Source organism: Seriola dumerili, unplaced genomic scaffold, assembly GCF_002260705.1.
Source record: "Seriola dumerili isolate Sdu_G_001 unplaced genomic scaffold, Sdu_1.0 BDQW01000322.1, whole genome shotgun sequence".
Lineage (NCBI taxonomy): Eukaryota > Metazoa > Chordata > Actinopteri > Carangiformes > Carangidae > Seriola > Seriola dumerili.
The window spans coordinates 1065321-1082360 of NW_019174577.1; the positions used below are offsets into that span (position 1 = coordinate 1065321).

The window sequence follows — 17040 nt, forward strand, 5'->3', positions numbered from 1 at the left end:
GCTTTATTTATATGCAGGATGTTCATATTCATAAACATACAATGGAGTCTAAGCCTTCTCATTTGCATAACACTAACACACACACACACACACACACACACACACACACACACACACACACACACACACACACACACACACACACACACACACACACACACACACACACACACGCTGAAGTACTGATGACGACCCGCAGGGCAAAAATATCTGTGACTGGCTGTTTTTTCTTGCTGACCACTGCTCCGTTTTGCTTTAAGCTTGTTAGCGCTCAGGCCAGGAGAGCCGATTAGGATGGGTGGCCAGCTGAGTTAAGCTGAGCACTGTAATGCACACAGTTCACATAAACATCACTACAAATGTCAGGAAGTGAGAGGGGAGAGATAGAGAGTGCACAGGGAGAGGAGCAGGGGGTGGATTACAGAGTGGAAAAAGATGTGAAGGATGGGAAGTCCACCCCTATAAATCAAAAGTTATGCAATCGCTATAGGTACAATTGAAGACATCACAGCAGGGTGCTGCGACAAACCGAACTCGGCTTGATGAGTCATCTGGAGCTGGATTGGTCTAAGATTATTTCCACCTACTATCAAAGCCACATAAAAGGCTACTGTTGGCCCCTGGATACATTTCAGAGAGATGCGAGAAAAGACAAAAAAAAAAAAAACAGGTTTTCCCATTGTACTGGCACTCTCTCTCTCTCTGTCACCACATTGTTCTCATCTGCTGCTTATTTTCAGACCTGTCAAATGGCCTCTGCTTTTGCTGTCTCCAGGTATCAGGAGCGCTCCATGCCCAACAATTCATCAGTCCCGCTCGCATGCCTCCGGCTACTCTCTTCATGCTTTTTATGTTATGTAAGGAGGCTGCATCCAAGCAGCACGTCTACAGTTGCCAGGTTCTGTTGCTGCTACTAATGCTACAAAGCTACTCTGATGCCACTCTCCATCACTACATCTCTCACTCTCTCTATGGGCCAGTTTTCAAAAGCACACACTCACCCATAACAATTCTCTGCTCACTCTGGATGCTTTCGTCTTTTTTGTGTCCTCATTTCCATCACGAAATATTCAAATTCAAATAATAAACACTGAGGCAGGACTGACTCTCTTTCCTAAAGCTCCATCAGTGTGGGTGCACAGGCAATGAAGAGGCCAAATGGGCTATTGCCCCTTCATGGCCTTTCACAGTTAAATCAATCACATCGCTGAAAAACCTTTTGAAGGATCTGAGGTATAAACTCACTGCGGCCAATAACCAGTAGCCAGACAGCCAAGGTGAGGAGAAATGAAAACCTATTAAAAGCTGGGGTCTCCAGACAGTACAGTTTCCAAAGAAATATGTCACAAAAACCAGCCCGTCCGTGTGGAAATGTTATTTTCTGTGGCCTAAGGCCTTTTGAGTTGTCTCAACCTTGAAGCGCTGCTGAGGCTATGAGGTGTTACCTCCTGGTTTAATTTCCTGTTGACTCACCAATCACAGATATCATCAACACAGACAGGAGCCAGAGGAGGTCTGAGGGAGACATTAATATACCACTTAAATCGATAAAACCCTCACACACACACAGACACACACAAGCACACGAATCTGCACTTGCTCTGCAGCCATGAGGGAAATTCATATTTGAAATGAGCTGAATCACTGACAGGAAGATGCCCAACAAACTAGTGATTCAGGCTGCAGCCAGGGAGCATGAACCTTTAGCTCCAGTGTGTGTGTGTGAATGTGGAGATACACGCAAACAGTGAACAATGACTACAGTAATTCTGTCTGAAAAGATGACAAATCTCATTAGTGGCAGTGGGCACATCAAAGATGCAGGTTGAGGATTTGACTCTCTCTCTCACTGTGTGTGTGTGTGTGTGTGTGTGTGTGTGTGTGTGTGTGTGTGCAAGGTTTCCCTGTGACTAAGAGGAAGCTTAACGTTCACTCTGCATGTTATCACTACTGTCACTCAACTCTGCCTGGCACATTCTCAAAAAGCGCAGGACTGCGTGGAGCTGCAGGAAAAAACATAATGACAAACAAAACAACAGCAGAGAGTGAACCACAGAGAACGACATCCCAAAACAACCCCGACATCTAGGAGACACACAGCAGAAGAATTTGTCATTTCTGGAGGATACATCTTAACACAAAATAAATACTGTTCTCATGAGCCAGAAAATCTGAAGCTCCAACAAAATCCTCTGCAGTGGATGTCCAGCCTCGACCAACAGAAGTGTTTATCATCACAACCCCACCATCCTTTCATTTATCTGTCCTACATTCTGCAAAAAAACATCATCAATACAAACTCTAGTCGTAAAGCAGAAACAGTTTCACTACAAGAACAAGAAACAGCAAAAACAAAAAAAAAAATAAAAAATGGGTTAATTGGACAGCTGGTAAACAGGAAAACAGGGAAGTAGGGGATTTGGGAGAATCTCAAGCTGTTGATGGCCTAAAAACACTCTGGTGTGATGAAGAGTAAAATATGTAAGAATTGTGGCCTTTAAAATGAGGCTGTAATTTCACAATCCAAAATAAATTACATCAAAGAGCCAGCGAGTCTCCACATTAGACTTTATCAGCCATAAAACAGGATGTCACTGTCGAACTGATTTAGAGATCAGAGACAAGAGGGGTAAATGTTATTTTCCATGTTGAAGGTTGTCTCCGGATTCTAATTGAAGCTGCTCGGTTCAGTTTAGAAACATTTAAACACTACATGACACTTAACAGTCTTAATGAAAGGATTTCCTTTTATGTCTGGCTCCAAAACAGTGGTTCTTTATTACTAATTATTGCCTTATCATTTAACAGCCCACTCACTCTGCTGTCTCTTACTGCATGCTTTGTGTGTGCTTCCCCTGTCACCAACACTATGCTACACACAATATATGGAATGTAAGTTAGTGCATTAACATCAATACTGTATTTTTTGAGATACCTGTACTTAATTATTATTTTCATTTTATGTTACATGCATTTATTTGAAAGCCATGAGTTACCAGTGTTTGGCATGTTATTTGTAGTCAGTTACTCATTGAAAAAGTCATTATAATTACTCAGCAGCATGAGAATTTACTTTATGACATTTGATGTTATGTTTTAACCTGCAGTCAGTCTAAGTTATGGAGGTGTTAACTGACCATCAACACCTGCTTTAAAGGGTGTTAGTGATGAACCTACAGAGAATTATCACCTGAATCTAAAGCTCCTCACGGCTTTAAGGAGATTTATAATGAGTTCCAGCTCATTGTTTAGCTGTCCAGCCACTATACTTACTCACTGTTCTGGTTCACTCTCCCCGCTCTCATGGCGTAGTTTTCAGCCGCACCTGGCAGCTGTTTTCAGAGAAAAAGTTTTGAAAAACTCACTGTTCACTACCTTCTCCCCTTCTCTAAACAACAGACAAACAAAATTGGCCACTAGCTGGTGAATATAGTGGAACATTTAGCAGCTAAAACAACATTTCCTCCAGGAGTTGGCAAAAACCAAAAACTGGGATAGAACAGTCAATGTAGGACTTACTAGTGGAAACACCACTCTAATCGATGATAGAGATGCTTTGTTACTGCTGGATGTGTAAATAAGCAATCGTGCCATATCAGTTAAAAGGTGACAATATGTAAATGTTGACATCTGGGGGCTGCTGCCCCCAAGTGGCCAGAAAACCTTTTATTGTCGGTTTTATATTGGCCGCAGTGATGCATCAAAGTTCCCGTCTTCACTGTAAGGTGCAGGTTTTACACTCCGATACCTAAAGTTGGTTTACCACAGGCTAACATTTGCAAGCGAGCTAAGCACACATAACAAAAATGAGATAGCTTTGGAGTTACCATGAGTCGCGTTTCCTCCTCCTTTAGCAGAGTCTAGTTACTCGTCACACCTCCAACCTGAGCGCCAAACTAACACGTCCATCAAACCCTAAAATTGTTAGTTGTTTAGTAAGTATAATGTAATCACTGATTTTTAAATTGTAGTCCCTTACATTACTTACTGATAAAACCAAGACCATCACTGATTCGCTACTTTGCTAGACTCACACCCACGCGAGCACTTCCAGTTACTCTGGACAGATTTGAACTCTGGTCACGTGTAAACAGAATAGAGATATTTCACCAAACTCTACGTACTAATAAGGATGTTAACAGGTGGTCCTGCCCCACCAGACCTTTCTCACAGCAGGCATTCTTACAGGAACACAGGTGAAGCACATTTAGTTAACGATGGCTCCGTTCCATTAAGTGTCCCAGTAAGCCATGACAGTGAATCAGCATGAACAATACCAGGACCACGAAACTAGCTAAAACAAATGGAATACAGTCATTTTTAATGTCAACAATTATCCCTGCTGTGCTTTTCCTGCTATGTCAAGCCAAAACATAAAAAAGTAAAAAAAAAATAAACAGATGCTCGAGGGAAGTGTCAATCAAGCGCAGTATGACACCCCCACTGTCCTGAGGCTTAATTAGCCAACATAAGTGACACACTGTGCAATGGCTTTAAGATTTAACAGACAAAATATCAAAGTATGACGTATTATGATTTATTGAACTACCAAACAGTATAATAACTAGTTTTTATTTTTAATTTACTCGGCCCAAACAGCTACTACATTAAGATGCTAATTATACTTTAATGCACTAGTAGTGAATAAATCAATGATACGTGAAAATATAACACTGGCAGCATTCACTCTGCATAATAAGCACTTTTACTTTGATACTTTTGACACTTTACTTCCACCCCCCAGTTTAGCAGTACAGAAGCAGTATATGACCATATAACTATAATTTACTGCAGTAACAACTATGATACAGTTGTAAGCAGATATAAGGACATTTTAGTGTACGTGTTTATTAGAGGACAGTATTTGTCAACAATCACGCCTTCTCCAATGAAGACATATTCTACATGATTGCAGCTGTGTTTTACTACATTGTCATTCATTATCTGTTTATACACTGGCCTCCACTCATGGTTGCCCACAGGGGGAGTTATAGTTGTTAACAAATAGATTTAGAAACACTTACAACTACATTATGGTGTGTTTTAAACCTTTTTTTTATGTTTATATACTGCTTCCATAAAAAGGGGGCTGAAAATAAAGTGTTTTTTGTTGTGACTATTTATACACTGTGGTATCACAGCATAAGCCGCTGTGCCAGAAAGTCTGTCAAAAACAGGTATTTATAGTTTAAATCTGTCAGACCAAACATTTGTTCCTCAATGTATCACTGCATGTTTTCACTAATGTAATGCATCTTCTCCTAAAAGGTAGTGCATTTGACTGTCAGCTGACTGCTGCTCATCTTAATAGATAAACAAATTTTGCTATTTGTTTTCATCTTGGTGAATGTTCTGTCATGGGAAGATCATAGTCTCACAAATCAAGCTGAAAGTGACTGTTAAAATCATCAGTCCGCACAATATGTGAACAGGTGGATGCACTGTTGTCAGAGTAAGAGGAAACAGCTGCCTTCCGATCATCACTTGAGGAATATAAATCCCTTGTGCCCATTTCTTGAAACCAAAATAAAAAAGCAACAGTTGACTGGCAGCACTGTCACTGTGCTGGGTTGAGGGAGGGATACCAGTCACACTGCAGACACTGCTACTGTAACTATTGCACATGGTTACAAAGGGTGCACTCACTTCACTGCCCCACATATAAAATGAAATGATTAATTCCTTAATTGTCCTGACCAGCGCCTTTTAGAGCAGCAGTTTTTGTCAAACCAACAACTCTAGTCTGTACATACATTTTTCCTGTGAACAAAACATCTGAATGTAAATGAATGAAAAAAAACACAGAGTTCCAGCTAAAATCTCCCTCTCTCTCTCTCTCTCTCTCTTTTTTTTCTCCTCTTTAAAAGTACAATGAGTTATTCAGCAAAATGAGCTGGTGAAGTGATTGTTTGGGATTAAAAGCTGCTGGGGGAATGGAAATTTAGAAGAGAGGAGCACGTATGCAGACACGATCTCTACTGCAGCTGAAGATAACACAAGGTGGAAAGTGTCAAAGTGTCTTTATTCAAGAGCTGAACCTACTGTCAGTACAGTTTTGAGGTGCTGACACTTGGATTTTTTTTTTTTCTTTTCTTGGGATAGAAGATTTAAACATTTCAAGCTTTGACTTTGAAAGTGTTTCTCATTCAAAGTTAAAAGTACATCATATTGCAGGATGACATGTTCAGACTGTTAAATTACCTGTCACAGTTTACTGCATCAATATTTGTATTCATACCTTGGATAAATCTATTTTAATGTTAATACTTCTATACATCTGACTGACAGTTTTTCTACCAGCAACTCCTTCTGTAGAACCATTTATTATTTCATGTAAATTATAAAGGTTTAGCCAACAAACAATTCAATTAAAGACAAAAACACATGTACTCGAAAATGTGGAGAAACTCGCCCAGAGCCCCTGTACCAAAAATACACAATGAACACATTTCCTGAGTGAAAACTGCAGCAAAAAAACCTTTACTTTTTGAAATGAGGCTTCTGCTGTCTGAAGGGTTGAACAGATTCAAATATTAAGAATTATACAGCTGCAGCATTTGGCAGACGTTCTCATCCACAACATCTTACAGTGCTGCACAGTATTCATGATGAAGACACCAACAGATCAAGTGAATGTGAGTCATCCGAGTTGATTAGTTTGCTTCAAGTGAAAGAGCTGCTTCAAGATTTAAAAGTCTGTAGTCCAAATTTCCATTTTAATTTCATTTTTATGACATTTATCTTATAAGTCAAATGCTTAATTCTGGTACCAAAACATTTTAATATCCACCTATATGGAGAAACACAAAAACCAGCATATCTATCCACAATTTCTGTTATATATCAATTTGTTATACAACTCCGGTCCTGGTAGACAGTTCACATAAAGTTTGTCCAAAACAGCCATTAAACCAGAAGTGCATGCTTAAGACCACGTCTGCATATGCAAACTAAAATCAACAGCATTTACCCAACAGCCTGATAATGAAACTGAACCGCCATCTTGTTTCACTTCACTCATTGAATAATAAATCAGAAACATGGGAACCAGGTTACAGCAGAACCACACTTTGCTAAAAGTTCTGCATGGCACATTCAAATAAATAAACAGTTCTTCTTCTAAACAATCTGCCACGCCTCCACCAGAGGGCAACAATAAGTCAAAAGCTACACATTACAAATAAGACCATTTAAAAAGTAAGAAATATTAAAACTTTAATCACAACACAAATTGCCTTGTTAATAAAACACAATTGTATTCCATATTGTGACTCTTACAGTCCCTAATCTGAATTAAACAGCTTTTTGGTGTGGCTGACATATTTGACATTGGACCTCTCGAACTCAGAAGTCCTCCAGCTGGTGTAAATAAATAAAATAAAATAGAGCTCCTGAACTTCAATAATACACACTGAGCTCTCTCACCTTCTCTCCCTATCTGTGTGCATGCCGTATCTCGCCGCTCTCTGGGCGTCGGCTCAGAATACCATCCCAAATGTGTGAATGGATTTGCTTACCGGCATCAGCGGGGGCTGACTTCGCACACTTTGAGGGCCCTGCACAATTTGCTGGTTGTCTCAGCTGTGAGTCAGAGGTGTTACCGACCCCTGGACAGACAAGGACAACCACAATCACAGATAGCAGCAAAGCCTTTAAATCCTGCTGGATTGATCAAGGAGCACGGTGAGACATAAAGTACACTCATCCAGATGAGAAGCTGAGGTGATGCTGGCCTGCAGCTCAGGAGGACTTTGGGGATAAGCTGGCCTGTCATAGTTCAGGGCATCAGATTATCATGTAAAACTATTTGAGGGGGATAAAACCAACATTAAGGAAATGAAAAACGCTGCCATGTCAAATTATCTCTAAAACAAATTTACTCAATTCTGTCTTGTTCCTAAAGCTTGACTTGATTTTGAGAGACAGTGGCCTGAGGTAACAGATGCTCATCCACCAACAGTTGATCCTCCATTCACTCAACAGCACTTAGATTAACATTGATTCCACAAAAAATCTGACTTGCTTGTAGTTTTTCTTCACTCCGAAACTTTTTGAGAGCCCTCACTGTCCTCTGCATCAAAGTGTATGACTAACTGAAGGCTGCGTCTGTCTGCTTCATTTTTCATGCCTCTTTTCCTGCTCTACTTCTCTGAAGATGATGGACGCTCTTGAAATCTACGGGGACAGCTAGTCATTAGGCTCGAGGTAAAGCGAAACACACTGCGTGACTGTGCTGAGGGGGGCTGCAGAGGGGCGGAGTAGAAGGTTACAGCGGAAAAATAAGAGGCAGGGGAGTGAGTTTGAGCACTTTTGTCGGCTGACATTACAGAGTCACATTGTAATGCAGCAGATAATAGCCTGCAGGTCAGACTGGGGGGGCCGGGGGTGCAGCAGGCACCTGCTGCCATTCATTCAAGGTGACAATAAGCCGATGTCACCAAGTCCTAGTTGTGGCTCTGCAGAGTGCCGAGCCCCTGGGTGTGTGTGCGTGTCAGAGAGGTTTTATAACAATCTGTGCTGCATCAACACTAAAGCTGCTCACATAAATCAGCTAAAAGAACAATAAAAAAAAATAAAAAAGCTGTGACATAATATGAAAGCACCTGCTGGCTGCAACATAACCACCCTGCATCTGTACTGATCACCTCAACAAATCACTCTGCATGCAGCCATCCACTACAAACCAACAAGACCACCACTGCATTCACAGCATGAGGCAAGCTGCCTTTTGTTTATATAGCCCACCTGGGACTGTGCATGAAATGTATAGCCCCTTCCAGACGCCATGTTTTCACCTTGCAGTTGAAAGGCAAAGACAGAGCTTCTGGTTTAAAAGCAGTCTCCAGCTGGCTCCAAACACCAGAGATAGAGGTCGATGCTCTCTATCGCTGCCTCCGCTGAGCAGTCTACCCTTCAAACGTTCAGACAGCCATGAGACCCCCCAGAGACCATCAGTTCCTGTTCTGTATCCAGCTCTCACTGCCGCTGCTGCCCTTCCCACAAACACACACACATACATACACACACATCAAGCGTTTAATTCATACCAGTGTGCTCTCTGCTGCTTCAGTAAGGTGGCGGCTGCCTTTTTGCACCCGAGCGTCAGGAGGTGAAAAACATCTGAGAGGGAAAGAAAAAAAGGAAGTCGCAAAGTTCACTGTCAAAACAACCTCAAGTGTTTTCAGGAATTAATTGAAGGCAGCTGGATGTTGCTGCGAACTAAAATAATCCCCATTCATACTAGATTTTGTCCCTTTTAAACCAAGTGCTGTCATCAGATTATGTTATAACATTAAATATACAGACACCATACAATAAAATAACCCTCGAGTAAACAAACAGCTTAACAGAGCTTTTAAGGTTGAGTGTTTGTTGAAAATGTCAGGGGTGCTGGATTTGGATTGCGCTGTTTTGGTACACGCTTGAGATATTAATGAAAAAGCACCTGTTTTCCCAGGCTGAGTACTCCTCGTGACAATAAACTGACAAACTGACATAAATGAATAAACTAGGTGAAGTTTCCTTTCTTAAATAACATGCCGATCCCGACAAAATAGTCTGATGAATACATCCTCCAGCCTCTGTCACACTTAACCCTCAGTGTAAAACTTGTATGTAAACCAGATTTAAGAAGACAAAGAAAAAAAGAAAAACCTTGTGCATGGAAATTACAAACTGGCAGTACAAAAGACCAACATTAATTCATCACTAACCATGATGTGCTCTCCTACATCAGTGACAATGGGAAAAGGGAGCGAGCGGTAGTGTCTCATCTACAGTGTGGGAGAGTGGGTGCTGATTGTTGGACAAGGACAAGTACTAGTTCAGTCATTTTCAAGAGGATCACCTACTCCCACAAACCGCTCACACTCAGCGGTGAATGGAGAAGCCGCATGAGTGCAGGTGGACGCAAGAGGTATGACTCCGTGGGCGGCTCAAAAGTATGCTTGACAGCCTCTCCTGATACCAGTCATATGAGAGCCACATGGCAGCAGCCCCCCCCCCTCACCTGCAGCAGAGAGCCAGTGGGATGTGAGCTCTGTGATAACACTCATTTTCTGCTTGGATGAACTCAGGTCAAATAACTGAAAGTCACATGCTTAAAGTCTGAAATAGCTCTGGTTTATCCACTGCCACACTCTTAAAAAGTCAACACCCCAACAACAAAAGAGCAGATCATAACTGAACAGTTTCATTCCATTATGAGTCACATGTGACAACAGCGGCCGCCTTAAACCGAGTGGAAAAGTCATTTTTAGAATGGAAACTGAGACATTGTTCTTCAATAGTCATCAACCCCTGACCTGTGCTACAAATGTGTCTCCACCCCCCCAAGCAGTCCATAAAACAGTCCTGTATGGCCAGAAGTGATGCATAATTATATTGGATTAAACTGTTTTTATTAAAATGCCATTACAGTAAAATGTAATGTCCTGAGGCCCGAGTATACATTCTTGCCAGATGAGCTGGTTGTTAGGACAGCAGACAAAGAAATTTGACAATACTGGGAAAATGTGAAGGTCTTAGTCATTCGAGGGTTTTCCAGCTCAAGGATTTATGTACATTAGAGGCGTCCCTCCTGTAAAGCCTGAGGTATTACACACTTAATGATATGAGTTGTAAGCACACATTGTGGATTAGGGAGGCCACAAGCCTGGACTCCAGCTCTGTCACATTATTTGGTCTGAAATAGAGCTTAAGACCATTAATGAAACTGGACATTATGACTGTACAAAGCATGTATGCAGGCAAACACCGACTTGTGAAAACCATGCATCCTTTTTGTTTAAGTATGACGACTTGCTTCCCTGATAATTCAGCTTCTTGGTTAGATGTATGACAAGTTTGCATCTTGGGGAGGAAACCCCGACAGTCATCTTAAAAGTGGCTGTCTATTCTTTATTTGGTTAAAACCTAATTTTCCATTTGGATTCTTAGTGGCAATCAGGTAGACACTGAAAGCATAGTTGCCCTGGTGAGCACCAAATAAAGCCTGAACCACCAATATGTTTTAACAAAATTTAATTGAACAAGCTGCACTTGACAGCAACTGTCGATACCAGCTGCATTCAAAGAAAACCCCATGCAGACTGACAGCATTTAACCACCTCTACTTCACTTGCACCTCATTTCAAGCTCTGTTGCCAAATACAAATAGCATTACTGTCATCTAGTGGGAAACCACAGCTATGTCAAGGCAAAAAAAAGACAGTTTTATTGTTATATATAAACATACAAAAAAACAAACAAACACTGAAACCAGCAGTCAATACGACACATTAAACAGGAGGACAAGCGACTTGAGCTGGAGCAGATGGCTCAATATCCTGCAAACATTAAAAAGTCAAGTTAGTGCATCATTCTGATCAGTGATCACTGTCCACATGCTTTAAAGACAAAAGAATCTGCTATAGTCTTACCGTTTTTACGTCTTCAATAACAACCACGCCTTTCCCCTGGACCTCAATGTCACTTTCCGTATTATTTTGTGAGCAGTACTCTTCACTCTCCGTCTCGACAGAACTGGGCTGAGAAATTTGTCAACATTAAGATGACTGACGTTTCCTTTGAAGCCATTTTGTTAAATCAAATGCGCACAATTGTACTTTTGAGTCTAAGCATTATATGTTTGCTACAAAGTGAACACGTAAACGCAGATTTAGAAATACTCAAGTCATGAATGGTCATCCTGTTTAGAACATTTCCATACCAATTTCAGTTCACATGTTAAACCAAGAGTAGTACATATTTGGGATATAGCGCCAACCTCGTAGTCAGGATCCTCCTCTGGGCCTTCGTCAGCGAGCTCCTGAGTGAGTGCCTCCACCCAGGTCTGATGGTCCTCTTCTTCCTCCTCATCCTCCAACTCATCCTGTTTTCTCTTGCTGCCCTTTCCGCAAGGTTTAGTGGGAGAGACTCTGATTTCTGTTGGGAAACAAGCTCATTTAAAAAAAAAAAAAAAATTCCCTCTCTGCCACATCTGTAGAAAAAGTTTCCATGACTTTCAAAACATCAAATAGTAAATCAGACTTGCATTGCACAATTTTTTTTTTTTTTTTTAATAAAAAGTGAAGTAAGAAAACCCTAGTTGACAGACTTTGCACAATTTCCCCATGGGCCAAGAAAGTAGTCATTTGAAACTGTTGCACTTAGCAAAATATAAATCTATCAATAATCAATATCAATCTAATCTACAACTGGAATTATATTCTTGCTAAGGACATAACCTCAAGTGTGTTGAGTGTCAAGTTTCATTTCAGCCATTGTGACACCACACAGTGGCTGATTGTTAGGTGTAAGCCATGACATCTATGTGCAAACACTTACGCATCACTGGTTTTAGCAGGCCCCAGGTGAAGAAACCAAGAGACTTCCTGCCACAGAGTGTTGAAAGGGTTAGCTCGATTAAAAATAGTACTTTTACCTGGGGAGAGGGAGCGCCCAATGCTGCTTGACACGGGGTAGCCCAGGGCGCCCTGCACCCAGCGGGGCAGGATGGACAGAAGCAGGCGGGTGACCCGGTGCAGGCGCTTGCGGCCTGCGAGGTTCTGGCGTGCAGGACTGGGAACCGCGGGGCTAACGATGGCTATCTCCCTTGGCTGCCGGAAGCCCATGACCCACCAAACCCCGTGGTATGCACGTACCTGTAAGCAAGAGCTGGTGTTAAATCGGGTGTACAGCTAAAGAGCTAAGAGGCTAAATACAAAATCTGCATTAGGTGCTGCACGTACCACGATGCCAAATGGCCAGAAGAGGCCGCGCAGCATGGAGCGAAGCACACCGTCTCTCCTCACAACTCTGTCCTACAGGTGACGAGATCAGACAGGTGAGAACTACCACAGCCGCACACATGTTCTCATGTTGCTACAAGTCGACGCTAGCAGCTAGAGTAAACTGAACGGCTACAAAACAACATGGCTTTAGTTTGCCGTCTATCTTTACCTCCGTGTTTTCGGCCTGCTCCTGCTCCGTGGTGTCTCTGCGGGGTTCACAAGTCATCCTGCTGCGGGTCAAAAGCCTGCTGGACCAGCCGGGCTGCAACGAGGAGGAGAAACTGAAGGACTACAGTAAGTGCGGGTTTCGACGCGGGGAAATGTACTCTGAAATCACTGCTGTGTAGCCAATCAATGCAAAGCGATGCACCTGTAGCAATCAGGGCGGACCAATGAACAAATCCCGCCAATTTGTCTGCAACAGGCCAAGGAGGGTGGTCACGTGACCAGGTTGGGCTATGGCTCTATACGAAGAGGTTTAAAAAATGATCATAAGCTGCACATTTTGTGATTTACTGCCATGTGGATACAAAAAAAATGAATTTAATTAATAATATGGTTTAAAAATGATCAGAATTCAAATAAAATAAAAACAATAAAACAAATAGGCCAATAGTATACATCCTTGTTTCAATAATGTATGACTGAATGAATGATTATGAATGCAACATCTCAAGTGAACTTAATGATGATTTACATTACAGTTATTTTCATTTATAGGTAATTTGGTCAGATTATCAATCATTGCCCTAAACTGTATCCTTGCATTTCAGACATCATGACTGGCACATAACTCTGTTCAGGAACATATATCTTGCACCAGCATTCACTCATATAGAATAAAACAACCTTTTTCCATATGTGACAGTAAATGAAAACTATCTAATACTATACTTAATACATGTTTTGTACTGTTGATCAGACAGGACATCACCTTAGGCGTTAGGAAAGTGTGATGGGACACTATTTTCTTACATTCTATAGACAAAACATTTTAATTGATTGATCAAGAAAATAATCAGCAGATCAACTGATAATGAAAATAGTCAATAGTTGTGGCCCTACTGCTCAGAAAAAAAACAGGCAGAAAGTATTTAACTGTGAAAGGTTCCTTGATTAGTTCTAAAAAAAATTAGTAGAATTGGTACATCTTAACTTCAGTCTATACATCACTCATGGAGCCACCAGATGCTCTGGGAGGCAGGGGGATGCTGCTGCTCTGTCTGCTCTTTAGCATATGAAGAGACTTAAGAGAGAGGCCACACGATTATGCTTCCATACTTGAGAAGCTCCCTAATTGGTAACCGTTTCCGGCACTGGCTTCCGTCACATTTACGTATCTGTTGATGCATTTGGTGGAGGACAAAATGCGGTCAGTATAGATGTATAAAAGCTGCCTGTCATCAATCCTCTTGCCAATCTACAGACGAGCCTGTGTGCAAAGAGAGTGGAAGACATTCAGACATGTATAAGAGCACAGTCACACGGACTTTCAGCATTGGAGCTATTTGCAGTAGAACCGAAGCTTCGGATGATTTCTCCACAGAACGCAGGCACAGCAGCGCAGGGATCCGTGCACTCTTGTGGGCTACCAGCAGTGCAAAGTCCTTTGGTTGTTCTCTGGGATCAGACTCCCAGACAAGCCGGGAGAACATTTTTCCGAACATCCTAACACCCAACAGCATCCCACAGTTCACTATACCAAGTCTGTCTGTGCAGAATAGCTTAAGATCACTGGACAAGGAGACAGAGGAAGATGATGAGGAGTCAGAGGAAGGCTTGGGGAGTTCTAGGAAACAGCAGGAGTCATCTGTATCAGTCTCTCCGATCTGCTCCACCCTCTCATCAGCCACATCATGCTCAGGCTTCAGTTTGGCTCTGTCAGAGCGCAGAGCTGAGCGGAGTGTTTCAGACCCTTTAACGCAGAGGAGGTGTCTCCTCCAAAGGGAGGGGTCCTACCCATGCTCCTACACTGAGGCCCAGCACTGCCTGGACCCCGCCAGCAGAGCCGCCCTCTCCCTGCCACACCTGACCAAAGTCACCACCCCATACGGCTTCATCACCTTGAGTCAGAGCCCTCAGATGGCGAGCGAGGAGGCACTTCTCTGTCAAGCCGGGCTACGCCGCTTAACCAAGGACAAGGAGACTGCATGCGGTCTCAGGAGAGCTCCAGGAACGAGGACAGGAGACATTAAAATCAACTCCACCCACCTGTCTGGAGTCAAGAAGAGACTGTCCAAAGACTCAACTGACTCACAGACTAAAGGAACATTAGTAAAGGCAGAGATAAAAGCTTCTGCCTCCTCCACCAATGCAACAGTGTCAACTGCCTCTGCAGCCAGGCACACAGATGGCAAGATTAAACGCCGCTTCTACCAGGTTATAAGGAAACATTTCACCTCCTGCCATTAGGAGTGAAATCATGGCACAGTTTAAATTATGCATTTTTTCATCTAATAAGGCGCTGACTGCCATTAATCCTCTCACGAAACACGTGTTTTTGTCTCATGTCAGTAGACAAAACTGTGAGTATGACTAAGCTGTAAAAAGTTATGAAAAATATACCAATTGTCACATCAAAAAATAAAACATAAACAAACAGCCACAATATTGTGTGTTTCTATGTGAGTCTCTCATAATCAAGCTTTATTTCACAGTTCCTTTTTCTTGTCTACCAAAAACAGTTTGCTCGGCAGCAAGATCAAACTCTTGTGTTGAAGAGCACGGAGGGTCACCTTTAAGATTCTCATAATGTTCAGAGTGAATACCTCACATCAGCCATGTGTTTAAGGTTAATGAATTCTTCCACCGCTTTTATGATCTTAAATGTCAGTTCCTCTCAGGCCGCTCTCAGGCTCCTATTCACTCCCTCTGTTGAAGATGTCTTTGCTGTTTCCACAGTTAGCCTGAACTGTGTCCTGCAGCAATGAATGTGTGTTGATGCAAGAAAACAAGCCATTTTCCTTGATCCTTAGCATATGAAGCGGTTCAGTAGAGAGACCCTTAATGATGGTCACCTAATGCATCCTTAAAGCCTGTGTTCTCAACTCTCCCACACACTGAAATGTAGTGGGTAAATATCATTATGACGCAGAGCGCTCCGTTTTAAGTGGAGGGCGAGGGAAATACAAGAGTGAGTCCCTGGATACAAGAATGGATTAAGGTGATCTAAATTTATAATCACTCACTGTGTTGTTTGTTTATGTGTGTAACCTCTCTGATTTTACATTAATGCTAAATAAGGTTTTCCGCCTTTATCAAGTTCACTCACAGTTCAGTTGCTCAAAAAATTAAAAGAGAACAAGTTGCATTAGTTCTCTTCAGTCTACTGTGCTTCATCCCAGAATATAACTGTATTCTTTTATACTGGCCCTCACCCAGTGATATAATAGTAGAAATACCATATCAGTACAACACAATAAAATACAATACAATTTTATAATCATACAGTGGAGTCAACACCTCTCTAAAACAGTTTCAACATAATCTGAACATTATAATAATCATGAGGGGAAGATTTATTAGGACTGTTTTATTAGTTTTATCAAGGTGTACCTGATAAACTGTCAGCTGAGGGTTTATTTCTCTTGTAAATTTATGTGATGAAGTGATGGTGTGTACATTAAGAAACCTTAGATATTTGTTGTTCCCAAAACTGAAAAAAACATTTTACACTCTCTTGCTACATTGACTGAAAATTCAAGAGCAAAAGAAGCTTCTTCATACTTTGGATTTGGCTGATTATTTCCATTTCATGCTATTTTATACTCATACTTCACCACATTTCACGGGGAAATATTGTTCATTTTGCTCCGCTAAATTTATTTGACTGGTTACTTTTGTGATCAGCATTTTACGTTAAAAAACAAAATTCAGTGTTGTTCTACCAGAGTGGTTTCCCCTCTAAACTTAAATCAGGTGGTTTCATTTAGGTAACTGTTTGAGGCCCAAATTTAAATTTATTTAATATTTCACAAAGTGTCTTTCATTTCCCGTTAATCACCTCATCACCCCTCAGATTTATCTGGTGACCTCTGGACTGAACTATCTAACAGTATATAAAGTAATTAAAACTAGCTCCATCTCCACCAGCTACAGCAGTAAAATGTTGCTTACACACTGATGCCATCAGTATGAACAATATAATAACTTATTAGTCACAGGGGACAGGTTTCGGAATAGTGAGCACTTTTAACTTTCATTGCAATGCAACTCAGTAATTTATCTTGTTATTTACATCTGTGTTTTACAAGTCAATAGTGCTGTG

General features: G+C 41.5%; 1 protein-coding gene across 1 annotated transcript; it reads right to left on the reverse strand.

Annotated features, from left to right (window-relative positions):
* Nucleotides 1-9102: 9102 nt before the first annotated feature.
* On the reverse strand, nucleotides 9103-12999 carry LOC111232083. Its single transcript, XM_022759437.1, has 6 exons — nucleotides 12943-12999; nucleotides 12732-12803; nucleotides 12425-12644; nucleotides 11768-11925; nucleotides 11421-11528; nucleotides 9103-9120 (listed from the first exon to the last, which is right to left on the reverse strand). The coding sequence occupies exons 1-6, from the start codon at nucleotides 12997-12999 to the stop codon at nucleotides 9103-9105; spliced, it is 633 nt and encodes a 210-aa protein (XP_022615158.1).
* Nucleotides 13000-17040: the final 4041 nt, after the last annotated feature.

Bases quoted from the DNA above. Each gene is read 5' to 3' on its own strand.
- LOC111232083 (XM_022759437.1), bottom strand. From the start codon at position 12,999: ATGACTTGTGAACCCCGCAGAGACACCACGGAGCAGGAGCAGGCCGAA. The intron at 11,926-12,424 runs GTAAAAGTACTA...GTTTCCCAACAG, and splicing joins TGGGCGCTCCCTCTCCCCAG to AAATCAGAGTCTCTCCCACT. The intron at 11,529-11,767 runs GTTGGCGCTATA...CAAATTTCTCAG, and splicing joins AGGAGGATCCTGACTACGAG to CCCAGTTCTGTCGAGACGGA.